This window comes from Geospiza fortis, unplaced genomic scaffold (genome assembly GCF_000277835.1).
Source record: "Geospiza fortis unplaced genomic scaffold, GeoFor_1.0 scaffold99, whole genome shotgun sequence".
Lineage (NCBI taxonomy): Eukaryota > Metazoa > Chordata > Aves > Passeriformes > Thraupidae > Geospiza > Geospiza fortis.
Genome location: NW_005054521.1, coordinates 754,798 through 781,154, shown reverse-complemented (window position 1 = coordinate 781,154; position 26,357 = coordinate 754,798). Strand labels below are relative to the sequence as shown.

Genomic DNA, 26,357 nt, shown 5'->3' with positions numbered 1-26,357 from the left:
CCCCCCCCCAAAAAAAAAAACAACCCAAACCTACCAACCTGTGGGAGAGTTATTAAATCCCATTTTTCTGGGCTTTAACAAACCCTTTCACAGAGGCAAGAATGGGGCCCAACAGGCAGGACACTGAATGCTGTAAACACCATTTTGAGGATGGGGCTGACATAAAACGAGGAAAACTGCCACTTATTGTGAAATATTCAGTAATGGCCACTGGCAATGACAGGAAACAGCCCTAGACTACAAATATTATTGAGGAAGTATGGCTCTGTTTGCAATCATTGAGAAGAAAACCCAAAGCAATATCCTTTCTTTATATATGAAATACTTTGTCTCTCATTCAGTTACACATTTTCAGCAATCAAGAGGACCAATAATCTCCAGCTAATGCCTTTGGCAAGAATAAGCAGACAGCTCTCACTGGAGATAAACTGCTCAAGTCCCACCATCAGTTTACAAAAATTCTACCTTGGAGAGTGATGTTTATGACAGTTTGCCTGGAAAAACAGGAAATGATGCTATTCACACTGCTAAAACACAAGGGGAAGAGCCTGCCATGACAGTGTTCTTTAATAATAAGAACAGACTAGAAGATTGCCATCTTATATAAAATTTAGCAAAATATTTGCTTTGTTCACAGATTGTGTGAACTTGGAAAAGGAGATGGGGTGAGGGTTTGTTCAGTGCACTCTGCCTTCCCTTGCTGTTATAGCACTTGAAAGTCAAACTCATTAATCTCAACACCCACAAACACACACAGAGGTTACTCTGAAGAGATTCACAGGCATTTCAGCCCTGCTTCCAACCAGCTCTGCACACCTGTGGACACCAGTGACTTGAGAAATCACAGGCAGAAGTTCAGTTTCTGGACCAAGAAAATCCTGCAAAGCAAGGTATTTTTCAAGCATCCCCCTTGACTTGTAGGTGAACTTATACTACTTGTAAATACTTTTGAGAACAGAAGAGTTATGACCTGTAATACTGTCATTACTCATCTTCATGGGAAGTCCTGCACTTGGAGACCTGAATCCTGATGTGGAGTTGATGCCTGGATACCACATATGATCTATTGTAAAACAGCTGCTGTGGGGAAGGGAAAACGCTCCAAAATTGAAAAGAGGTAGAAAACTGAGTCAAATAAGGCAGAGGAAGGTGAAACTCAGTTAAATACAGCTTCTTCTCATCTTTTTACCCCACCTACCTATGTAGGGGGATAGAATATAAGAAAACAAAGATAGTGTAGAAAGTAATCTCACCTCTAGGGAGTTGCAGCTGGGCCAATTATCAAAGATTAGGAGCAGGCCTGACTTTACCAGGCCACAGCTGTAAGCAATGAGAAGAGAAGGGCTATAAAAGAGTGGGGTGGCTGGGTAAGAAGGGCACTGGAGTCAGGTGGCTGCTTTATGAAGAAGAAAGACTCAGCTCTGAGGAGCTGCCCACGAGAACCACCAAGAAGGTATAGAACTTTTGTGATAAGGAAACAGCAGTATGGAACCCCTGCAATAAGATGGCAATGCACCTATAGACTTGTATGTCTCCTAGGTGCATTTGTGTGAATTTGTTCAACCTTGTACCAACTTACAATTAGGTTCACATCTCAGACTGGTGCATTGATTTTCAGGAGTGCTGAATACACAGATGCTCTTAACAAATTTAAAAGAAGCCACAGATATTTTAGCTCTGTGGAAAACATTGCCATCTAAACTCTAACTCTTCAGGAGTGGAATCACTGCAAGTTCCACAGCAGAAGAACAAGAGGGTACCTTGCAGTTACCAGATTTCAAGATCTTTTATTTTTGTCTAAGGCTAGAAGCATGAGTGTGGGAATACTGCAAGAAATGCTTACAGATGGACTGATTTCCTCTAGATGGGAGTGAAACAGCTGAATGTGTGCACTCTGTACCTCTTCAGATCAAAGGTCCTTACTTCCAGTCAGGATTGATCTTTCACAAAGAACAACAGAGGAACATTTGCAGAGATGGTTTCCTGAATTTACTTGCAATAAGATGGCTTTGAAACCATGCTTCTAGTCTGTGTCACACTCCTGAAAATATGCTGCACATCAGACAAACACAGAAAGGCTTGCTCTTCTTTTAGAAGCAGGAATAGAAAAATAAAAACAACAAAGAAATCATCTCAAAAAGCACAAGCAAATAGCAGGTACAAAGGCAAATAAAACTACTGATATTCTGGTGGAAATCTGAAGGCAGAATGAGCCATTTTCCCAGTCTCCCTGCAGGCCTGATGTGGCTGTGAGCACTGAACAGGCTGTGCAGAGATGTGCCAGCCTCCAGTGCCTTGGCACAGAAAAGAGCAGACCCACATCCTCTCCAGTCATGGGGGCTGTAAGCCCCAAGCTGTGTCATCTTTATTCTTCTGCATTGCCAGCAGGAGTTTGTGCACCAGACACTGATTAAAATAAAAAAACAGACTCAAAAATAAGAATGGAAGCAAGATACCAATCTCCACCTATCAGCTTTCCACAGGCTAATAAATTAAATAGCCTGACACTGATAAAATCAGTGTCAGATACATCAAACAGTCATCAAGGAAATGTTCAAGAGACCAAACACAAACTGTACAGACTACAATCAAAAGCAAACAAGACATACAAGTTTAATAACCTGGGAGACATTTTCCCATCACTAGTCTGTGACATTTTGGCTTGCTACTTTAAAGGTATATATTAAATAAATATTTGAGCCATCTAGTTTTGCTGCAGTATTACTAAAGATCAAGTAATGAACAGAAGTTGGACTAAAGCAATAGGCACATTTATAGACCATTCACAAATGCTGGAGGCTTGAGAACCACAAGGGCTGTTGCTTAATTATCTACATGCTGTTTAGGGAATCACAGAAAATCTCTTCCATCAGAACTAACTTGAGACATAACTGGGCTTTGAACAGAATTGTTTTGCCATTTAATCAACCAGCTTCCTGCAGGAATTGTCTGTGGCTAATAAACCTAGCACCTGAAAACTGAAATTGGAAATGGTTCTAACTTAAGAAGGATATTGTTAGTGAATCCTCAGGCCCCAGGGCTGCACACTCCTACCCAGCTTTTTCTAGGTGGTGCCACGGCTGTGATACTCTTTGTGCTTCTGAAGGGACTGAGAAAACCTGAAGTACAGAGCAGAAGGTCCTTGACAAGGAGTATGACTCTACAAGCTATAAAGAAGAAAAAACACTGAGCAAGCAAGTCTCCATCCCCATCTTCTCACTCTGTCCTCAGCCAGTCACGAGGAAGGCTTGGCAATGCAGGCATTTCCCAGCTTGGCCCTCAAAGGGCAAACAGCAAAAGGTTTCAGTAACTCCACACTTGTTTACATCCTTTTACCTGCTCTACAGCCTATTAGTCCTGCTTTTTATGAAAACTTCTTAGCCATGAGCAGATCTGGGCCCACCCAAACCTCTCAGTTCTGCCCCAAATCAAACATTTCACCCCAATTAATTGTGGATACAACTCTGGGTAAACTATGAAGGCAAGTGAAAGCCGAAATCCTGTTTACAAAGCAAACAAAATAAACCAAAACTCACGTGGTCCATCCCATATTATTATCACACAGCACCAGGATGGCTCTCCTAGGAGACTGCACACACATCAGGAAAGAGCCTGGGGCTGTGTGTGAAGCACTTGCTTAGAGCTTTTCAGCAACTCCTTGAACTACTGACGAACTGTGGTTAGTGATAGTTACTGCAACCAAATACTTGTGAATAGAAAAACTAATTAATTCCTGCAAAACGAGGTGAATAAAAGGAGAGATACACCAGAGCAAGTTAGGGCAACTCCTTGTGCACCAGACATTGACTGATCCTTAATTAAATGAAACATTTTTCACCCACCTTACACCCTAAGATTGCCTAACTGAAAATACCTACTTCATTCAAAAATAATCACACAAGTACCAAGTTAGGGAAAGAGAGGAAACTTGTAAGAACTTAACCCATCTGGTATTTGCAGGTATAAATATGCTGATCATTTACAAATAGTAAAGAACTACTCTCCAACTATTTTTCAAGGTGATGTGGGAGTCTTTGTATGACTGTCACAGAGCAGGGAGATGAATAATGCTCGTGTTTGTTTAGAATTTATTCTCTGACTAGAGAGACTACAGAAGCAGATATGAGGAAACACCAGCAAGTTCAGAATTTGCAGTTTATTGATCAGACTCCCAAAAGTGCACAGCTCTTTTTGTTATGTTAAGCAACCAACGTAATTGGGGCATTTAGCAATTCCCATTGCTCTCCGGTCATCTGGATGAGAACACAGGTGCAAACACATTTAAAAATCTCAGGGAATTAATGATAGTGATTAGCACTCCTGGTAAACATTAATATAACCATAATTAATAGTATTAACTATATTAATATGGCCATTCACCTATTCAAATGAAAAAGCAAATATCTAACATAATGAATGCCTGAAAATTTACATTTTTATTGAATGATAAAATTGTGCAAGTATGATATGTGTATGATCTAAAACAGATCCTTAACAGTGAAGGTAGATTCCATCTTTCAAATAAAAAGGAAAGTTTAGCAATTTACCACTGATACTCCTGACAGCTGTGTTCCAGCACAAGCTCAAGTCTCCTTGCTCTTATTAGACACTGGTTGGTGGGTGGGATTTGGCAGGCAGCCCAAATAATTTAGCAGATCACACTTTGGGGTAATTTTATTTTAACTTCTTTTAAATCCTAAGAAGTTCATGATCAGCTCAAGTATTTTGTTTTAAAAGGCCTAAAGAGTACATCACTCAAACAGATTGGATTCTGTGATTGTAGCAAATACATCTGGTTTATTTTCTAAATAAAATGGAATTCTGAAAGAAAGGCTTCAGTGAACCTTTTCAGCTCAAGTTTTGGGATTTGTCTTCAAAGGCTACTTAAAGGGTTTTTTTTAGATCACATGTGGGCAATGTGAGGACGTAAGTAGTTAATCTGTGCTCCATTGCCTTGACAACCTGCTACCTTAATCTCTTTCATTTCCTCACAAGCCATCTGAAAGCCCCAGCACTTTTGCAAGAGGACACTTCTGCATAGAATATAGACACCTGAGCCTCTTAAAGAAGGTGTAGCTGCATAAAAAAGAGCGTGCCAGAAAATGCTCATATTCAAAAGTGATTTGGACTCGAACATTACTGAATTACAAAAAAGGTGTCTATGTGCATTTCCCATTAATAAAACTAAGTCAAGAACGGCTGTCAGAAAATAAAATTGACATTCAGGAGATCCCTCAGCTTTGAGGTTTTAAAACCTCTATGTTTACAGCACAGGAGTATTTTTTATTCCCTCCACTCTACACACAAATCCACTTCCCAATTCCACATTCTTCCACTTCCCCTTGGCCACGGTCACCACTGAAGTTTAGTTGTGACTCTTAAGACAATGGAAAATATATCTGATGCTTCCTTGACCTGGAAAAATGTTTAATGCATTAAGGGCACACACACACAAAAAATTCGTGTCCTTGAGTAAGCAATTGAATCAGGACAAAATAAAGGTCCACTGAGAATTAAAATAAAACAAATACATCTGCCTGCCTGCACAGGGGCTTAGTGCCCTCTCTGCAGCTACTGTCACTCTTTCTTTATAACAAAAAAATTAGAGGCCAGTCCGCTGCAGCACAGCTTTGACACAGTTCAGAGATTAAGGTATTCCCACAGAGGTGGAGACAAAAGGTATATTTTAGACACAGATTTTGGCATAAGATCACAAGTGCTAAGTCTCAAGTAGAGCACAAAGACCAAAGTGAAGCCATCCTAAAGAAGGCGTGCAAGGTTAATCATTGGGTGTGGTCTTGTCACTTCTTTTTTAAGTCTACCATCACCACCATGTCCAACAGAGTTTAAAACACCCTGGGGTTTTTTTGAGGTTTGGAGGTTTTTTTTCCCCCAATCTTTGGCTCAACACTTCGTGCTCCTGCCAAGCCATGAGGAAAAGAAGGCACAGGAAAAGTTGTTTAAATCTGCTCATGGTCAACAAAACAGACATTACAGGCAGCAGAGTCAATCTGAAGACAGCAAAGGAGTGATCTGTCCTGGTGGAGCAGGGACTGTGCAAAGCAGGGACAAAGGCATCATTTGCTGCCTTGCAGAGAGGAATTAGGTGCCAGTGTCAATGGCTGCTTTCTCACTGCCCATCTCACTGGGGTCCCTTTCTACCTGCCTGCACTTGGTGCACACATCTCACTGCTTGTGAGTGATCAGTGGTTATTTTCTCAGCTATAGTAGAGAATTTTTCCTCATCTTGCAAAAACTTAAAGAAAACTTGAAATAAATACAAATAATGGCGTTTCTCATGATTGCACAAAGAGCCCTAAGCTTTCAAAGTGCAATTTACATGAGAGGAGACAAAAGGATTTTGAACTCTTTAGCAAAAACCATCCCAAGGAAAAAAAGTGACTGAAAAGAAATTACATCCTGGCTAAAGTAAATTGTATTACAGACAGCTAGCTGTCCAACAGGAACACTTTGGACTGTGATACGAATCAAAATAAATCTAATTACCCCTAAAAATCGGAGAATCTGTAGGTTTACCTAAAAACCAGGAAATTAGCTTTTAATTGTTTTCACTGCAGACACAAACAAGAGACACTGATTAACTTACTGGGCTCAAGAGAGGTAATTATTTTGCAGCAGATGCATCTGTAAGAGCAATTCTGTGACAGCTCCAGATTTAATCTGTCTTTGTTTTATGAAGAACATCTGCACAAATTACTTTTTCCCTCAGATCTTAGGTTTTGAGGTGAACTCTGCTCAAACAGAATGCAAAAGTCAATTATAGCCCAGCATCAGGCTGATACTGATGCTAGAGACACATGCTACAAGCTGAGTCTAATGAAAAGCCCCTAGCTGAAAACAGAATTTAATTTCCTTTAAAAAAAAACCACAAACACTCCCCAGTTTTGTAAAAATATTATGAAAAAAGATTAACAGATTACTGAGCACATATGAAAGGGAGGATATTTGAAAAGTTTCAGGAAACAAGCTAAGAAGTATTTCAATAGAATATTCTCTTACAGCTAATGTGCTATTTCATTCTGCAATATTAACCCAAGAGCAGAACATCTAGGTAACAATAATCTGAAATACTCTAAACCCACAGACTTGAAAAAGTGTTCAGCAAGAGATGCCAACATCTCCATATTAACTTTCCCAATGCAGTTTCCCAGATCCCTGCTGACTAGAGCAAAGCTTCAACTCTTCCAAGCATCCATCCCCACACCCCTCATCTGCAGGGCATTTAGAGTCTGGAGCTCTGTGGAGACAGAAAAAGTGCCTCAGGTTTTATTTATTCCAATTAATCCCCTGAATGAACTTTATCCTCCTCCACATCAAGTGGATGGGCCCTGAGCAGTAGGATTTCAGGAGCTATCCAGGGTATGAAGCCATACAAATTGCAGCTCCTTTGGATGCACATGCCCTCCCCAAGAGAGCTCTTTGTACCAAGGTACAGCTAAGGTGTAACAGGTGATTTACTGCACTGCCTTTGGCTTAGTTTTCTGCCTTTAAGCAGGACTTAACATGCACCAGAGCACATTTTGAACAGTGACATGCTTTAAAGACTGCACTGAGGTTTAGGGAATACTCACATGAATGTTAATGAGACCAGACATGTTCACACAAACACTCACAGAGGGAGGACAAGGATGGTCTTGGGCAAAGTGTTGTAGAAAAAGACAAACCAAGAGTTAAATCAGCATAGTCACTTCTGTCACTTCATTTGTCACTACAGCAAGAGCAATCAGAGATACGTGGTGTCCTGAAGAGAAGTAAAATCCAGGAACACACTGGTCCCAGAAATAACTGTTTTCAAATTGGCAATCAACAGTGTTTTGCAAATGGAAAACCCCAGACACATTACCAGATGTAACAGCTTCCAAAACAGCAGCAAAGCCTGATTGTTTTCTCATGCAATAATCAAGTGAGGAAACCAGATTGCTGCAGCAAGCTAATAACTTACTGGCTGAGAAAAGCTACAGAGGTCTGCTTGAGAGGTGAGGAGAAAGGGAGGGCCCAGCTGTTGCCTGGCAGGGCTTCAAACAGCTTGGAAGGTTCAAGTAAATGCCTTCACTGAGGCTGCTAAACCAAAGAAAGCCTCCTGTGTTCCCTCAAATTTGACCATCCCACTGTTTTGGGATCACTCTTGCTTTAATACCTGCTCCAAGATCCCACAGGAACTGAGATGAGCAGGATCTTGTGGCACATAGAATTGCAGTATTTCTAAGGAGGCCAAATGTGGCTCTAGTTCCAATAGTACAGCCATGAAATAATGTGTTTCTTTTCATGGCTTTGCTGCAAGAGCATCTGGCTCAGTTTGATCCCTACACACTCATTTAGCACCACTTTGGAAAGGCAAACTGTGGTTGTAGTCAATAGGTGAGAGACTCCTGGCAGATCCTCTCTGAAGGATTTCCTTCTGAAATCATATTAAGAAGTGGTTAAACTGGTTTGCTTGTTTACTTGACAGGAGGATCAAGAGAGGGGAAACTGTGGAGCTCTCCTGTTCAGAAAGCACAGGCTTCCACACTTCAACACACAGTTGGGCAGAGGCATCTAGAAATAGCACAGTGGCTTTGCTCTGTGATGGGGAAGAAAGATTTTGGCAAACACAGGATGTAACAAAGCAGGTTGTTAGACTGAAGTATTTAAACCAGCCACATGCACTTTTTAAAGAAAAACTATTGCCTCAAAGATACCACCAGGTTTTATATCCCCTCATTCTGACTCTTCAGCAGCTATAGGTTCATCTACAAATATTTCATTGCCAGGTACTGTTAATACAAGAGAAGTCCTGAAGAATTTACACAATTGACTGTTTTGTGCAGTGTGTGGGAATAGCACAGGCAAACCCAGCATTTTGTTTTGTGCATGAAGAATCTCATTTACCAAGAGCACACCATCACCCTCTTTCACCACATAGTCTAACTCATCCTGGGAGGTTTGCAGCTCACAGTTGATAATTATGGAGCAGGATGCTTTCATTCTGAATATCACACCCAACTATCAACCTCATCTTTGCTTCAATCTTCTGCAAAACAATGGTTCTTCAAAATAAAAAAAAATCCCATCAAGACTTAGATCAGAAATAAATCACTGTCTGCATTTGTAAGCAGGTTGCTGAAAGCTAATAGCAATAGGTGATTTCTTAATGCAGACATATTTCCATTTATATTCCAAGATTTCTGGGCTTAAGAATCCTAATATTTCCTTCCATTCAATCCAACCCAGGCATGAAACTCACTGGCACAAACTCAGTGTCTCAGCCACTGGAGCTAACTTCACTTCTGGAATGCTGTCACAGGCTCTGCAGATGATTCACACACACACACAGATGCTATCAGGCAAGTGCCTCATACAAAATAATAATTAGCAGCTGTAACAAACATCCTACCACAAAGCACTGGTGCAGCACAAAATGGATCTTCTCAAGCTATTTTATTTTGCAACTTCTGCTGCTTTCTTTACATTTTAATTGAGACTGCATCAGGAGAAAAATTAACCTAGAAACAACCTCATTAGACATCTAGAGAAGCAGCAATGTAGAACAATGTTAAATTCAGCTGGGATTGCAGATGGTAGCTCTGTAAATCAGATTCTGCTTCAATTCAGCTCTTCAGCAGAATGTTCATCCTTTCAAGAAACTGCTACTGAATGGTAAGATATCACAAAACAGATCCCACCTGTTCTGCACCATGACCAGAAGTAGATATGATACATTTCTTTGCAATCTTAATAGATAATAACTGCTTAAATAATTGACTTCAAAATAAGTTTGTATTATGAATAGTACAGAAGGACTTGGGCTAGGCATTGGGTCAGCATATTAAGGATGAGTATTCCTTAGGTCTGTACAAGTTACTGTAGTTTTGGTTTATCTATCTATGGGTTATTCATTAATAAAGTAAAACACCACTGTAAAATTTACACATACACAAATACAACCTACACTGTGGACCCCCAAAAAATTTCTCCCCTCCTTCAACTCTGCCTTACCTGCTTCTCTAGTCCAACAATCCCCTTCTGCTCCTGACTCTGAGCATCTTATCCAAGGATTTATTTTCAATTAACAGTGTTTAAGAGGTACAGTCTAGTGAAGGCAAGAGCTGTATCATCTGCCAACAGGAATACTCTTTTCTAAAGGGGAAAGGAAGGAGGTACCAGGCAGGATTAGATCAGCTTCTAGTCTGGCATGTCCCCTCCACTTGTGGTCTGTTCTAGGTGACAACCTCGTGGTGGGGATATGTGGGTGTGACTTGACATTTGAAATTACACAGAGATTAATAAAAGCCTTGAAACACAGTCAGATGAATTCAATAGCTCAGCAACATTTGTATCAGCAAGAATTACTGACTGAGCTTGTTATTATTACCCACATCAGTGCAAAGTCACCTTTATTTCACTGCTAACTCTTTGCCTCAATGATTTCCTGTTGCATTGAGCTTTAAAATCTAATTGCTTGCTGTGTAAGAAGTGACTGATTTTGATTCTACTGCCTTTCCTTTTCGTCCAACAGACACAGAACCAACGTTCAGATTCCTGTTGAGATCATTGCTGGTTTAAATTTAATTTTAAAAATAGGAAAAAAGAAAATGTTTGCATCATTGAGACAGAAATACACACATAAAAACAGACCACTATGAGAGCACCAAAGCCGCCACTGATCTAGAAGATATAACAGTATACCTGTCTGTTTTCCCAGGCTTAGTCTTTCTGGTTGTTTTGGTCTCCTATTTGCAGAATAGGAAACCAAAAAACCTAACAAACAAACTAACTAAAAAAACCCCAACAACAACAGCCACAAAAACCACACACACAAGACCCCAAAACTATTCCTGTCAGACACTGCAGCCTGCACAAAGCTGGGGCCTCCTTTAGTACTGACATCCATAATTTCATTACTTAGAGGTGTCTAAAACCTTCTTCACAAACCCAAGAACTTCTGGAGTAAGATAACCTCTCTGACACAGGCAGTGCTACATTTATAAAACACAGTGAACTTGCAAAACTCAAGCCCTCCCTTGCTTCCACCTCTACCCAGAGTGAACACAAACAGAACACAGCCAGAAATCCCTGGGCAGGCTGAAAAGAACAGCGAGCAGCACACAGCACAAAATATTGTCATTTGCTTGCCAGTGCTTATTGCAGCAATAAATAACCAGCTGCCTGCCACCCTTCAAGAGAAACCCTTAGCATGGAGGCTTGCTGGACAGGCCGCAGCACTGCTCAGACTGACAGCATTCCATCTGTCTGGGAGGAGATTTCACAGGCACAGAGATGTCCAGGCATATGAGGCCCAGCTACTGTGGAATCTAAGAAGGGAGGGCAGTGGGGTGAGGGGTTGTTAAACTCGTGAAGGAAGAAATCAGATGCAGGAGGGCTCCAGGACAAACCTTCATGTACTGCAACCCACACTGATGCTGAATCACTGGGCTGTGTTGTTTTGTTTCAAAAAATATTGTGGATGATGATGTGTGCTGTATTTTATGCTTGCAGTCTGCTACTAAGGGGCTATGACTCACTATTTTTTCTGCTGCAGCCTCATCAGTTGCACACCAGTGAGCTCAGTGAAGTAAACCAGAGAAAGAGAAGAAAAACGAGGCCTGAATTAAGACAGAGATCTAATTTAAATTCAGTGCCAGATGCCCCTCAGGTAAGTGGTGATAGGAGTCTGAGCTGTGAGGCTTTAGGAACACTTCAACTGGGCTCAATCCATGTGGTGTGGCACAAGCCAGATGTTACAGAGGGGAAGCCAGGAAACATTGAGAGCAGCATGTGAATGTAAAGGCAGGGACCAAATAACTGCACACAAATCCAGGGAAAATGGACCACAATGACCCCCACAATGCTGGCATTAATCCAAGCCACGTCACTGCAGACAGAAAGGCCTGGCAGCCAGAAGAGGGTAATGGCAGGCAGCACTGCTTAGTCCTACATCCTCAACCCAGCTATGGAGCATCCCCTGCAGCACTCCAGGCACTGCATCCACCCTGAGCACATGGAACAGAGGCATCCTGCCCACAGCCTCCTGCTCAGCTCACTCAGACCTGCCATGGCAAAATTGGGTAGGAGCAATCTGCATCCTTTCACAGCAGCAAGTTTGCCCTCTACACTAAGCAGCATCCTGGGAGCACAGCTTCTCATCTAAACAACATCAGTATAACTTTTCTGTTCTCCTCCCTGCCACTAGGCACAGAGGATTCCCTGAAATGTGTTTCTCTGTTGCCAGTTCACAGCAGCTCCTAAAGAAGCTTCAAATTCAGGGAATAAATTCAGAGGCAATAAGGGACCACAGCAATCAGGGCAGATGTATCTTGTTTTCTGTTGCTGCATTTTAACAACTGCCAGTACAGGGCCTTTTGGGTCCAGTAAACTCCAGCTGATTTTTCTATCGCACAGTCACAGGCTACATCTGAAAAAATATCTGAATAACTGAGAGCTAAATGTAAGGAAAGCTTCCCAGTGAAAATGGAAAAGTCAGACCATGCATATTTGACCACTCGTGCCCAAAATTAGGATCCACCAAGGTGTTTTGTGTATCAGGACAGGTAAATCTGATAAATTACAAGACAAAACCCCTATGTTTAGAATCAGACCAGGAAAAAAAAAAGTAGAAATCTTACTAATAGAGTTAAGAAAACAAGAGGTTTTAAAGAGACTTGAGGAGTGACATTTCTTATTTATGCGTTGTGTATAAGCAGAACATCACAGTGCTCTCTAAACCACAAACACCACTCACAGCTGGACTGCAGGTGAGATGTCCCAGAGCATGTGAACAGATGTGTGAAGCTCAGAGTTTGCTGGAAGCTCTGTACCACCATTTACCTGGGCTCTGCCTCAGTACAGCTGCATTTCAGGCCAATGCAACCGTTCTTCTGTTCCCCAGGTACTGATGCTAATGTGGGTGACCCCACAGCTCTGTGTACCAAAGAAATATCCCAGAGGGCTGGCACAAGCTGGCCTCAACATGGCATTCCAAGCCAATTTGCCCTCTTCTTCTGCCCTAGCCTGACATCCCCCATTATTTAAATTGCCATTTTTAAGGCACTTTCACAGATCTTTACCACCCACAGCTAAGTGACAGAGCTGAGACACCAAGGCAGGTTCTGCAGACAGCAGGGAAGGGCAGTGCTGGTTTTACATCACGATGTTGGCACAGGCATTCCATGTTTTGCCACTTGCTGGCTGCTCAGCACTGACACCCAATGATCTTGGGTCATTCTTGCATCACCTGCTCTACAATAAAACCATAATACCAAGCTGCAAAGAGCAACTCTATTATACAAGAAAGGAGCCAACATCTTGGGAGCCCCCCAAAAAATTTAACATTGATAAAAGATGCCATGAACACATGTGCAGGTAACAGGAACAGCTACAGCCCTTTGCAGCTTTCCACAGTTATTTCAATTACTAAGGATTCACGGTAATTACAAAGGATTCATTTCCTTTCTCCCTGGGAAAAAATAAGGCATTTTGTGGAGGTGTTTCAACTGTACAGAAGTTCTTGCCCTCCAAAGTAAACAGAACAATTCATGCACACATGAGAATGTTTCACAACTGTATTACTGCATTATTGAAGCACTTTGGTAGAAAAATGACTACCCTGGCTCACAGGCCTTGGGATTTGCTTTGTAGCTTCTCTTCTCCAGCTGTTTAGAAAAATTGGGAGTTTCACTGAAATTGTTTCCTACAAAAGATGCTTCTCTTTCTAAAAGCAGAAAGTAAAACAGGAGAAGTCTAACTGGACACTCTACAGGAGGGTCTGCAGGAGCCATAGTCCAACCCCTTTGCGTTCCCTCTATGAATACCAATTCTCATTCCCATGAGCTCCCTCTCATTCTCCTCTCTGGTCTTTGTCCCTTGTGTAACCCTCATGCCTGTCAATCTTGTAGTGAAAACTTCTTCCATGGTTTCAAAGCTAAAAACACATCCTAAAGGTTTTTGTTTGTGTTATGTTTGCCCAATTATCCCTTCATTAAAAACCAAACAATATTTAAGATAGCAACAATTTTAATTAAATAATTTAGAGAATATATATTGACAATATAATTTGATTAAAATAAGGGATAATTTGGTTCAGATAATAGCGCATAAGCAAAAGATAACCGCGGGGTACGGAGTGCAGGGCTCTTGGACCCCGGTCACCTCACGTATGAGCTTGCCAAGGGAAGATTCCCCCCTTATAAGCCAGGTGTCAGTATCATCTCCTCCCATTTTCGATTCATCACTCTTCCGTCTCCGCCCTCATCACCACCTTTACTGCGCATGCTCCATCACTCGTTTTGGTGGTCGCACAAGTCTTTGGGGGTCGTCCTGATGAAGGCCTCTCCTCTTTCTCTTTTGTCCTTTAGTTCACCTTTGGGTTACGCATGCGCACCAAGCCAATATAATGTAAGCCAAAACTAACATTCTACTATATTTTAGCATCAAAGCAATAAATCTCTTATAATTAGCATTTTCCTGGGACCCAATCAGATTTTCTCCTTATTTTTGTTAATTTTGGTAACCATTATCTCTTGCTATTTCCTTCTATCCTGAACATCTGCAGGAAAGGGGTGTAGAGCCCCTCCTCTTGCTTTTCTTTTTGGCATTTCAACTTTTTAACTGTTTTATTATTTCCAAATATTGATTACTGTACCCATATTTATTACTCTTTCAATTTTATAAGCACGAATCATACCTATTTACCACAGTTTGTTTTAGTTTTTTGGGTTTTTTTTAAAGGAACCAACCCTTTTTCTCCACAGTAGTAAAGTGAACTTCTTTGCCTTCCAACATTTCAAACACTGAGCACTGACTGTTCACAGATACATTGAAATCTGGTTCATATTATCCTTGTTTAGACACAAGCCTACATAAATTCTCCACTACAGCAGGAAAGTAGGGGACATTCTCCTAGCACTCTGCACACTGCTTGGTGAAATACTTTTTGGACACCTGGACCCAACACAACACAAATACACTTAACAATAGTCACTTCTCAATGGTAAGAAGCATCTATGGAAGGTTATCTTGGAATTCAGCATATAAACCCATCACTTGCCTGAAAAAGAGGAAATGCATTGAAGTTAACATGGTAACCCCAAGGTGATGGGTGATGAGCTCACACACACATGCAGAATATTGTCTGCATCAATGGAGATGTCATTGCTATCCATCCTCCCACACCCTTCCAGCCCCACAGTTACATCAGGGATTGTTCCCGATCTTCAAAATAATGGCAGGGTTAACCAAAACTTAGTGATTAAACAGCACAACCCCTTCTGCACAGGATTTCTGATCTCTCCCTCAACCTGAAAATTTAATTTCCTCCTTCCCTTTGCTGAATCCTGGACTTTCATTCAACCCCTATCTTTTCTATTGGCATTTCAGCACCTTTGCACAGAGCCACAATAATGCTAAAGGGAGCTGAGCTGGGCAGTGAAGCAGATGAGGATCTCTACAAGATCAGCCTGGGCTTCCAAATCTGATTGTGACAAGGAAATGGCTCAAGGCCAGTACCCGAGCAGAAGCAGGTGGTAAAAGCAGTCCCTGGGCAAGATTGCACAGATGAGTCTAAACAAGGCATTTATCTGTTTCAGAAAAGAATGGAACTTGAAGAATTTCCACTACAGCTTTGCACTAAAATAACTGTCCCATGGAAATAAGAATCTCTGATCTGCCTGCCTGTAATAAGCCAGACCCCCTGGCTTGCAGCACTCTGTGGATCCCCTGCAGCCATGCAGAGAAAAATGGAAGAGCACCAAACCAGTGTGTGAAACTGCAACCACAGCCATTAGTGCACTCTGGAATCATGCTCCTGAGGGACTAACAAGGAATGTTATCCATTTGCTGAAATGCTGTCCTATGCCATGGCTCCCAGGCTGGCCACCCAGTGCCACACAGCCCTGTTAACACAGTCTTTCCTTGGAAATTCTGGGGCCCAGCTAGAGACAATTTACAGGCAAGTGTCTCTCATAGGAGCTCAGTGCAGTGGAGACAGCCATCCTGAGTGAACTTATGTTTTACAGGGTGAGGATTCAGGAAACACTCTGCTGCCTCCAGCAGCCTCAGCTGAGTGCCAATATCCCGCTGCTCCAGGATAGACCCCCCTCCACTGATGACTTCTAGGGCAAAAAACAGAGATCATTGCTTTGAAAAGCCTGAGCAGGGCTGCAAAAGCAGCTTCAAGCACAGGAGAAACTTTGCGCTACATATGTGATAAGCAAGTATTTACAGAATGGGGAAGGCAAGGGAAGCACCCATACAGGAGGAACCCAAGCAAGGAGCAGCTTTTCAGACACATCTGCACTGTATTTTACAGCTTCACAGAGCCAGTAGCATCTGGCTTCCCAAAGACATCCCCATCCCAGCCCGATACCAGACTGTGTCTCGGCCAGGAAGAACTCCTGAAGTCTTCTTTTACTATCTTGGAAATTGTTCATTGTTCCCATAATATTTAATGGCATTGTAGTGGTTGCAAATGATGGGTGAATTTGTTTATTATTCCCCTGTAAAACCCTTATTTAAACAGCTTCTGTTCCCAATTATAATTTTCCATCTCAAAGGACTCCACATCTGCACTTCAGAGGATGAAAAATGATTAATAAAGAATTTAACAAACTTTTGTCCATTCTTGCCCATTGAACAAATTCTTGACATTTATTTACAGGATTTAATTCCTTTTCATTTAAATGATTAATGCTCACAGGTAAGATAAAACAGCACTGGCCTGCTAAGATAAAACAACATTTGCACAAACATGTACAAAGCTGCCTCACAGCTACCTTAGGAACAATTACCACAATGACATTACTGCAGTCTGAATTAGATTAGGTCACAGCAAAGGACAAACATTGATAGCCGTGATCAGAGAACTAAAAGTCTGGGCTGGAATGACAATTTAGACAAAGGTAAGGAAGAAATACCCCACTGGGACTCTGACACCCTGGCAGAACAAGGTGATATTAAAAGCTCCCAGTCCCACCAGAGGGCAGACAGAGCTCTACACACCTGCCAGGTCCCACTGTCTGTCACTGATGGTGTGGTGGCGTGACCCTAGCTGGATGCCCCCAAAGCCACACTCCCCTCCACAAGTGGACAGGGATGAAGAAATACAGCAAAAGGTTCATGAGTTGAAATAAGGACAGGGAGAGATCACTCACTGAATACCATCGTGGTAGATTCAGCTTGGGGAAATTAGATTAATTATTACCAATCAAACTCAGAGCAGGGTAATAAGAAGCAAAACAAATTCTCCTTCCCAAGAGACAAACTCCCAAGCTCCCCTTCATGCAGAGAAACACAGAATTCAGACAACTTCAGTGCAGTAGTACAACTCCCTGTCTCTGTTACCGAAGCATTTTCTCTGTAGTTGATTTCTAATTATTAATGGTCTAATAAAAACTGCTCACTTTCATAGAACACAGAGATACTCTGAAGCATTAAATTCTAAAAGGCAAGGCACATGTCTCAGTTTTTTCTCTGATGTATGCATAGTGCTCTAATTCTCCTCAAAAAGGACCAGTTTTCTTCCTCAGACTGTGAAGAATAAAACATTGCCTTTTTCTGCTCTAGGATTTACTTTTGGCTGGATGCTTTATGTAACACATCCCTGACAAATTAATTTTCACAAGATCTAAGACCTACAGTGACCCAGTGGTTCCCAGTGCTTTCTTTTGTGTGTTGTGCAGTTTCCCTGTAGTACTTTTATGTCAGCTGGCATAAATTCCACCTTGCCTTTTCATCCAGTACTCAACACAACTGAGCTTGGTTCATGATGCCAAACTCACCAGAGCCATGGAGTCACCCACTGAAGAGCCTGCCCATAACTTCAGTGGAGCTGCACGACTTTAAGTCCTCTGCCCCACACCATCTATACAAAATTAACAGCATTGAAACATTTTGCCTTTCTTTTTCCTCTTTATAAGACTCGAGTCTAAGAAAAATCTAGCATTTTGGTCATATTTGAGAGTGCACTTGATTAAAAACCATCACTTAAAAAACCCTCTAAAGTTTTAAGCCTGCCAGGCTGGTGAAATCAGAAATGGGTAACATTGAGCACTAGAGGGCAGCAGGAAACAAACCAAAACAGGCAAAATCCACGAGTTCCCCAAAACAGGGACTATGTTCTTCACCACGGCCAAGGCAAGCACTGTGATTAACCAATTTCAACACACTGGTTTAAAAAAAATAAATTCTGTTGTTCTACGCTAATAATAATTAGCTCTGTTGTTTGGGACCACAGCTCAAACTGAAGTGGGTTTGCATGTTAACTTCTGCAGTCAAAGAAAACTCTTCCCATAACAAAGCACCTGTGAACAGCACCCCTCCCTTCACCTTCTAAGCAAACCAAAAACTAAAATATTCGCAGTGTGATCAATATTTTTTAGGCAAAGGAGACTATCAGAAGTTTCTGTATCTGACCTGAAGTTCACTTATGAGCCCTTTCTAGCTCAGCTTTGGCTCAGTCTGAAAATTATTTAAAACATCACACACCTTTTGGATTTATGAAGTTACACAGACCTCTTGAAGAGACTATATATAAAAGTCTTTAGCCAAACAAAAAATTCATTTGGAAATTTGGCAACTTTTGGCAGCAGTGGCAGCTCAGACAGCCAAGCTGTAATTTCTACACCAAGCAATGAGCACTGAGTTCTGGGCTGAACTGAACCTCCCAGCACCCACCAAGAGCCAGCCCTAAAAGGTTGCTGCTGATGTGACCAAACACCTCCTTTCATTTTCAGCCTCTACATCAATACCTGTGAACAACTCCCTGGCAGGAAAAGCAGAAGCCATGCTAGACTTCTTCAGTAAACACAAACCCACTTCTGCAAAACAGATTAAGTAACACCTGATGGGCCAGAGAGTATTTAAGGTAGAGAGCATTTAAGGACAAGTCAGAACACACACACCAACATCAGCACCACTCCTCAGTTGCTAATAAAAGACACAGCAACTCACCGCAAAACTGGGCATGTAAATTCACAGGTAGCATTTTTTTCCCCAGAGGAATCCCAATTGCCTGTAAAACTGACAGCTGTGTTAACTGGTTGAAAATCCCTGCTTTGTTTTAACATAGTTGCTTGGTTGCCTGAAACCCAGAAAGCAACTGCAACAGTCCAAAACCCACGCCTTTGAAACTGGGGTAACCTTGTGACCAGCTGTCCCCTTGATCTGAGTGGCAAGTTCAGCAGCAGTGCCGTGGCCCAGGCTCACTGATGTGCCTGAAGCCATAAAGTCACCAGTGAAATGTTCTGTCCCATTTCCCCCAAGCTCTCATTACCTGCTCCAAATGGACTGCTTTTGAAGAAAGCCTACAACACCCCACAACTGATCAGAGAGAACCTACAGCCTGGCTACCCACAAAGGAGAAGAGATTCATCGCCCAACACCACATTTTTCAGAAACCACCATCCTGGAAAGGCTGTACCCCCTGTGAATGCCAGGACACGTTGCTGAGCACTGGATCTTGGCTGTACCTGTGCTGCTGCCAGGAAGAGGAGCTGTCCCCACTTCATCCACACAAATATTCACATGGCTGCCCAGAAAGCTGGGCCAGTTCCCTGAGCTGACTTCCCACTGTGTACCAACACTAAGGATCAACCAGGAATAATAAGCACAGCCAGGAGCAGCCTGGGACTTTCCTTGCACTACAGAGGTCAGGGAAGCCCATGGAAAATAACTAAAGGTAAGCCTGGGCTCAAACTTGAAACAAACTGCAGGAACAAAAGTAGCACTTTAGTGTTCAACTAAAGGTTGAACACCTCTTTAATTAACTTTGCTTTTTTTAAAATAAAACCAGTCAGCTTTTAGATATTTGCAGGTCTCTTCAAGCCTACAGGAAACTCTGTCATCCTTCTTTTATCTTCTCTGTTCCTGTGACACACCATTTTCTTCCACTGGGTGATCCTGTCCACCCATCCATTTTAGAACACAGCTTTTCATCACAGAGGAAAAGCAACAAAGGCAGAGGCTACAGGACAAACAGGGAGGCCCATCTGCCCAAGATGGCAAGCCCTAGGAAGGGCCATGAAAGGAGATGGGACTGAGCTTTGCCCATGCTTCAGACAGGCAGTGTCCCAGGCATGACTCCACAGCTGAACTCTCAACTGCTGCTTCCAAATTTAGGAGAATTTCTCCAGGGCTGCACTGGCAAACCCAGTTCTGCCTGACTACAGAGCATGGGCACATTGGTAGAGCATAGCCTAGAACTCTCTGCTCTACCAATTTGTAGAGCATACCTGTTGATTATTCTCTAACACTTCCTTAGGTTGCAATTTTTCCATGTAAAGAGTATTTTTCACTGTCCCTGGTGCTCTCTGGTTCAGTGCCCTGATTTAAGGCTTTCCCACACACACACTTGAGCGCTGCCTGCCAAGTAAGAACTTTTGCTGGCAACTTTTCTTAATCCAGAGGAAGTGGTAAGGTCTTCCTGGTATATTGAGCAACTGAGTGATGCAGATTAAAAAAATGATAATTACATTTTTAAAAACTATCTTCCAGTATGGGATTAAAAAAGATGAAGAATACTGAAGTGTTTACTGATCCCATTTAATTTTCTATTACCACTTAGACACTTGAACTCACTATGACAATAAGCTAAAGGTATGAATGCCTATTGCAAGAGCAGAACCTTCACTTCCACACCAATCATAAAGCCACTAATTTATAAACCATTTAAGAGACTTAGTAATCTTCCTACAGGACTACTGTTTTCTTGCCTGGGGATGCCTGCTTTCAGAAGGCCCCGTATTCATGGCTAATGAGTACCTATCTTCTGCTATTAGAAGGGATGGAGCCTCTCTAGACTAATAAAACCTGTTCCTGATGCCTCAGGCAGTTGGGGAATTCCCCATGACCATTTCCACCTTCAGAGGCATGGATGGTGTGGTACTTCAGTCAGTCTCAGTCCAGTTCATGTGGCAGATAGCAGAAAACACAGCCTGTCCTGTCAGTCTGTTTCATTCCTAAGGAAGCTAGCATATTCCCAGAGACCTATGGGCTTTTTGGAAATGCTTTTGAATCACTAGGGAAGATCCTCATCCATCCTGCCCAAGTCCCAGTCTGTCGGTCATACTGTGGGAATGAAACCCACAGCCACTCCCACTCTTCTCACTTACACGGTGCCACAGCAGCAGCTCTCAATGCCTCATGACAAAACAAACAAACCAAGGAGCTTCCTTTCCCAGGATACATTTGGCAGAACTTGCTTTTCCAAGAATATCTGACATGGACAGACTGTTTCTAAAACCAACTTCCCGTCTCTTCTGCCGCAGTGACCAAACTCAATGGGCTGGAATGCTGAAGTTGCACCAACAGAGAGAGTTTAAGTGGATATGTATATTGGTTTGATGCTTTGTGAGGAGAAAAGAACCAAGGTGTTCAGAGCATGAACTGGTTATCCTGTGACACTTGGATGATTTCACTCCAGGAGCACAGGGAGCATCCCACAGTTATTGCTAACTGGTTTCAGTTGTGAGCAGTCTCTACAACAAGCAATGAAGGGGAGGGTTCATGGGCCTCATCTGCCCTCCTCAGCACACCTGGAATCCACACTGGCACAGGGGGTGTTGGGGACAGCCAGGAGGCAGGCTGTGGTCTCTCAGCATACCCTGGTGGTGAGCTTCAGCTGTCGGCTCCACAGAGGCCCCACAAACACTTCCCCAGCACTGTCATTTCCGCATGTGCTGCTCCCACCAAGCCTCAGACATTCCTGGGGCTGCCAAGTGGTCATGCAGTTATTCCATGTGTCCCATTCAACACATCAATCAGGGCCAGCTGCCCTGAGCCACACTAAATGCTGTTTGAGCAACACATCCCAGGAACTGCCTCACAGCTCCCAGGATTGCTTCATACCTTCCACATAGGGCTTGTGAAACCTGAGTAGACAAATGCCTTCCAGGCTGTCTCACTATCAGAGCAGCTTCTCCATGCTCTTCTCCCATGACAGTGGAAAAGGCTAGCTCAGGACATTCCTTGCAGTGCTGGTCACTACTCTTAGACACAAAAACAAAGCAAAACCTCAAACCAGTCATTTTATTGCTCCAGTGCAACAAGAATCACGGAATGTGATATGTGTTGTGGTTTAAAGCAGAGGTTAACAGCAGAAGATTCTCATCATTATTAAGATAAGACATGTGACTTCCTGGTCTGTGTGAAAAACCAAAGCAAGGCTTGGTCTCTACTGTTGGCAGATTTCATTACAGTTCTGGATGTCTCACACCTAGAGCTGAAGGCAACTGCACAGGCAACCAGTCAGCATCAGCTGAGAGAGGTCAGCTGGTAGATCCCATTGCTCACCTGTCTAGCACATGTGCCATTCCCACTGCAGGAAACTCACCTGTTGAATTTCAAGCTAATTTCTTGGAAGCAGGCCACAGAAAACCACCTTAGAGTAAGAAGAGGAGCCAAATCCTACTTTTGCACTATTTAAGATTCTAAAGCAACAAGAAATGTTGTCAGTGACATTTTACCCACTCAGGTGTCTTGACAAATCCTCTCCACACATCATTTGTTGACCAGAACTTATTTTCCCCCCAGTATTAAACATAATCACTAGAACCTTCATTCCAGCCAGCATGAATATATGGCAAGAAGTACCACTGGGCCAGCACATTTTTATCTCACATTTCTTGCCATCTGTCCCTTATCCTCTCAGATAAACAATTTATACCATTACTTCTAAGAATCTGGAGTAGTGGCTGACTTAAAATGCTCCTTCTGCAGAAGCCAGTCCTGTTTCAAGTTTTCAAGTGAGGGGTTGAACTGAGGCAGTCCTCACCACACTATAGTCATTAGCACAAGCAAAGACTCAGTTATCACTATTATTGTTATTAAAGTAGTGGGGTAATGAGACCACATCCTGAGCACATGAAAAACACAGGAAAAAGTTTAAAAACTCTTCCTACTGACTGTGGTAATTTGTGACAGTGTTTACTCCTGATGTCTGAAGGACATATTAGATGTCCTTCTGAGAACACATAAAACATGACGAGTATTGCAGCACATTAGCAGCTGACAGCATCCTCTGAGCTCCCCTCCTGTGTCCCATCAACCCACAGTTCCCACTGTATGTGTCCAGCTGGAGCAGACTGCAGCTCTGCTAAAATTGTGGTTTATGACAGGCAGGTGCACCAGTATCAGACTGCAGTGACTCAGTCAAGCAACACACTGCCTACACAGATGAAGCACTGGCTAAAGAAAGAGCATGTGGAGAAGCAGAAGCTGTTACCTGTGGGTGGAGAGGGAAAAACATCCCCAGAAGGATAAAGCTCCTGGCTGTTCTCAGAGCTGTGTGGAGGCAGAAAGTGCTCTGCTAGGTCACAAACAGAGGGGAGGTCCAACATGCTGCTCTCTGAGGTGTGACTTGGTGACGTCTCCTTTTCTTCCATGCTCCCACTGCAGACAGAAATGAGACTCAGCTGGGTTTTTAGAGCATGAAAATCTAAGTAGAAGTCAGCATAAATAATTTGGCATTTTTGTACTGCTTTATGAGATGACAGGAGCTGCTCTAGTATAATCATACATCAATTAGGAAAATAAAAACAAATTTAAAGATGTAAAGAAAGAACAGCAAGCCCCATAGATAACAGCCCTCAGCCTTAAGTGGGATAACTAGGAGACCACAATAAATCTGGCTTTCCTAGAGGCTTCCCAGAAGTACAGCCTCAGGCCCCAAAACTAGGAAGCCATGGAGCATATTCCCCTCAGGGTGTCCTGTGTGCCATTTAAAAGGAAACACGTTCTACAGGGTCCCTTTCCACTGATGCTGCTACAAGACTCAGGTTAAACCAATCCCTCCTGGCTTTTGTTCAGTAGCAGAAAGAAAAAGCATCTTACAACTTGGCAGCCTCAGTCTCACTGGGATGGCAAAAACTTCCTGGCAAAGACACCAGGGCAGCTGTGTTATATAATCAATGCTCAGCACTTTGGAAAGCTTTGGTTGAAGCATCCCCTCATCCCAACACCTTTTTATCAAGCTTCCTCAACCAGTCCACCACCACAGAGGGAAAGAACACACAGCAAGACAGGGCTGGTGCCACCCAGCTCCACACCAAGGGTTACAGTGAATAGGCAACTCCTTTGGAGGGGATGGATCTAAAATGTTCCAGTCACATGAGTGCCTGGGGCAGAGGAGCAGTGAAGTGAGAAAAACTTGGTGGGGTAAGAGTGACAAGACAGAGGATCCAGATCTGGTGGTCAGGCAATGGCCTGTGGCCCTGCAGGCTTACATTTACCTTCTTTTCTATAAAATTAAGACAACAAACTCTCGTTTTGGGGGGTATTATCAGTAAGGAATGTGACAGCCACAGCGGGCAAGGTAATCCCCAGAATGCATTAGTACTGAAATATAAATACCTCCAGGCAGATTTTTAAAAAAATAACAGAATTCCTTAGGTGCTTCTGTGCTGAGTAAACTTTTATCCAAGATACACCTCCGATCTTTGCAAAATGCTGGCCAACTCACTAATGAAGAGAGGGGAGATGATGGCTGTGATACCAGAGAAGAGCAGCTGCCTTGCCTTGGAGGGAAAAGGTCTGTGCACTCACAGAAAGACTCCAGGAAAAAGGCAGTGGAAGGTTAAAAACAAAACAAAGTATACAACTTCCCCCAACAGAAGGAAACTTCTCCTCTACTGCTCTTCATGCACCAAAATATAAATGATCTGTGCATATGGAACACAGAGAAGGAAAAACTTTCCTCAAATATTGTGTTTATGATGTGTGCTACTTTAAAGTAGAATGGTATTTTAAAGGACTAAACTATTATACCCTTCACTGGTCTGGAAGAACCCCAAAAACACACACCACAAGCCCAATGAATTCTATCCCTTCAAGGGCAAATGGCAAATTACAGCAATAGAAGCTGCTGGTGTGATGCCACAGTAGCTTAAAGCTGTCACTGATGACAGCTGCAGCAGCCCTGCATGTCTCTGCCAGCTGCCTGTGCTGCTCCCCTTCCCATCTTGCCACAACAGGACTAACAACATGTGCAACCATGCTTTGATCAGGCTTAGAAAAAGATAGATAGGAAGAAAAAAAGCACTATTATTTTCCTCTAGATTAGCTCCCTCTAGTCCTTCTAAGGCAGGTACACAGCAGTCCTACCCCCAAAGCTGTAGTGGTGAGACCACAACTCATGGTGTTTGTGAAAAAAAGGCTCAGCCCTGGGCCTTCAGACATATGAAGGAGATTCACTATTTCCTCTGTGCCATACCTGGTAAGAGAGAGCACTGATGTGCAAACAGTCCCTCTGGACAAAGTCCAGGAGCAAACAGTCTGTTGCTGCTTCAGGATTCCCTTATTCTTCCTTCATGGTCTGTCAGCCCCAGACTGCTGGAATGAAACAAACAGGTCAGTCAGATGCTTTGGGCCAGCTGATCTGGCAGATGGACAGGGTGACCTTTCAAATTGCATATGCTAGCCAATGTCAACAGCCAGTCATCACATATGCCACTGTTTCTTGGGTCTGGTTCAGAGGAAAAGTTTCTTCTAGGAATCAGAAAGAGTACATCTAGTTATGCCCTTGAACCTCTCGGCAGCAGTGGAGACCTCCAGGAAAGGGGCTGGCACATCCTAGAAATAAAGGCAAGGTTTACTTTACTAGAAGCTGCCAGATGGGCTGTTTGTTCAAAACCCATCAAGGAGACATGCAAGGAATAGCTGGCAACCTTCCCTGCCTCCTGTGGAGAGCAGGTATTTCCCCAACAGGTTTATCTAGGGGCGTCTTGAAGTCAACAGCCTGTTTTGTCAAACCTCAACCAGGAAACATGTTTTAAGAGGGCCACAAAACCCACCCATCACAGTGTCACAAAACGTAAATCCTGTTTCCTTTGCCATTACCTGGGTTAATTTCAGTGAGCAACCAGGACAGGCATGCCTTCAGGCAGGAACTGGATGTTTTTCTGGGCCACCCTCACCCGGTGGCACCGCAGAGATACCAGGAATGTCCCAAAGGCCTGTCCTGCACAGGCTTGCCCGGCTGGCAGCATTGCTGCAGAATGTGATGGATACAGCAGGACGTGAAGCACCGGCCTTACCAGCTGCCCTGCTCAGCAGGTGAGGGGGTTCTCTTCCTCCCGGCCTCGTTCCTTTCCCTTTTCCTTCAGGCAATATTCACGCGTTATTTCAAAAAGCCCTCCCCTTGCAGTGAAGCGCACCAGGAGTGACACAGGGCATGGTGCGAGCTGGAATGGCGTGGGCCAAAGCCCGAGCACCCCGCGGCTCGGCCACGGCTGCTGCGCCTCCCCCTCGACACCTCCTGAGGGGAAATGCCACCGCAGCAGCCCAAGGGCAGCCAGAGCTCGGGGGAGGAGGGAGTGGAAACACGGGGAAAGCCAAAAGCGCGGCAGGGCTGCCCCGGGCCGGGCCGCACT

The 26,357-nt window shown here is 43.1% G+C and overlaps 1 protein-coding gene across 3 annotated transcripts in view; it reads right to left on the bottom strand.

The window, feature by feature from the left end:
* The window catches only part of SHLD1 (shieldin complex subunit 1), a 34,450-nt gene extending 8,140 nt beyond the window's left edge, over positions 1–26,310 (bottom strand). The window contains exons 1-3 of one of the 3 annotated variants that reach the window (XM_031063684.1): positions 25,825–26,310; positions 25,199–25,317; positions 23,213–23,379 (exon numbers count right to left, since the gene is read on the bottom strand). In XM_031063684.1, the coding sequence (XP_030919544.1) occupies positions 23,213–23,372 (160 nt within the window). In that variant the 5' untranslated portion in view covers positions 23,373–23,379; positions 25,199–25,317; positions 25,825–26,310. The remainder of the gene's footprint in view (positions 1–23,212; positions 23,380–25,198; positions 25,318–25,824) is intronic. The other 2 variants (XM_031063685.1, XM_031063683.1) reach the window with 2 other exon arrangements.
* Positions 26,311–26,357: the final 47 nt, after the last annotated feature.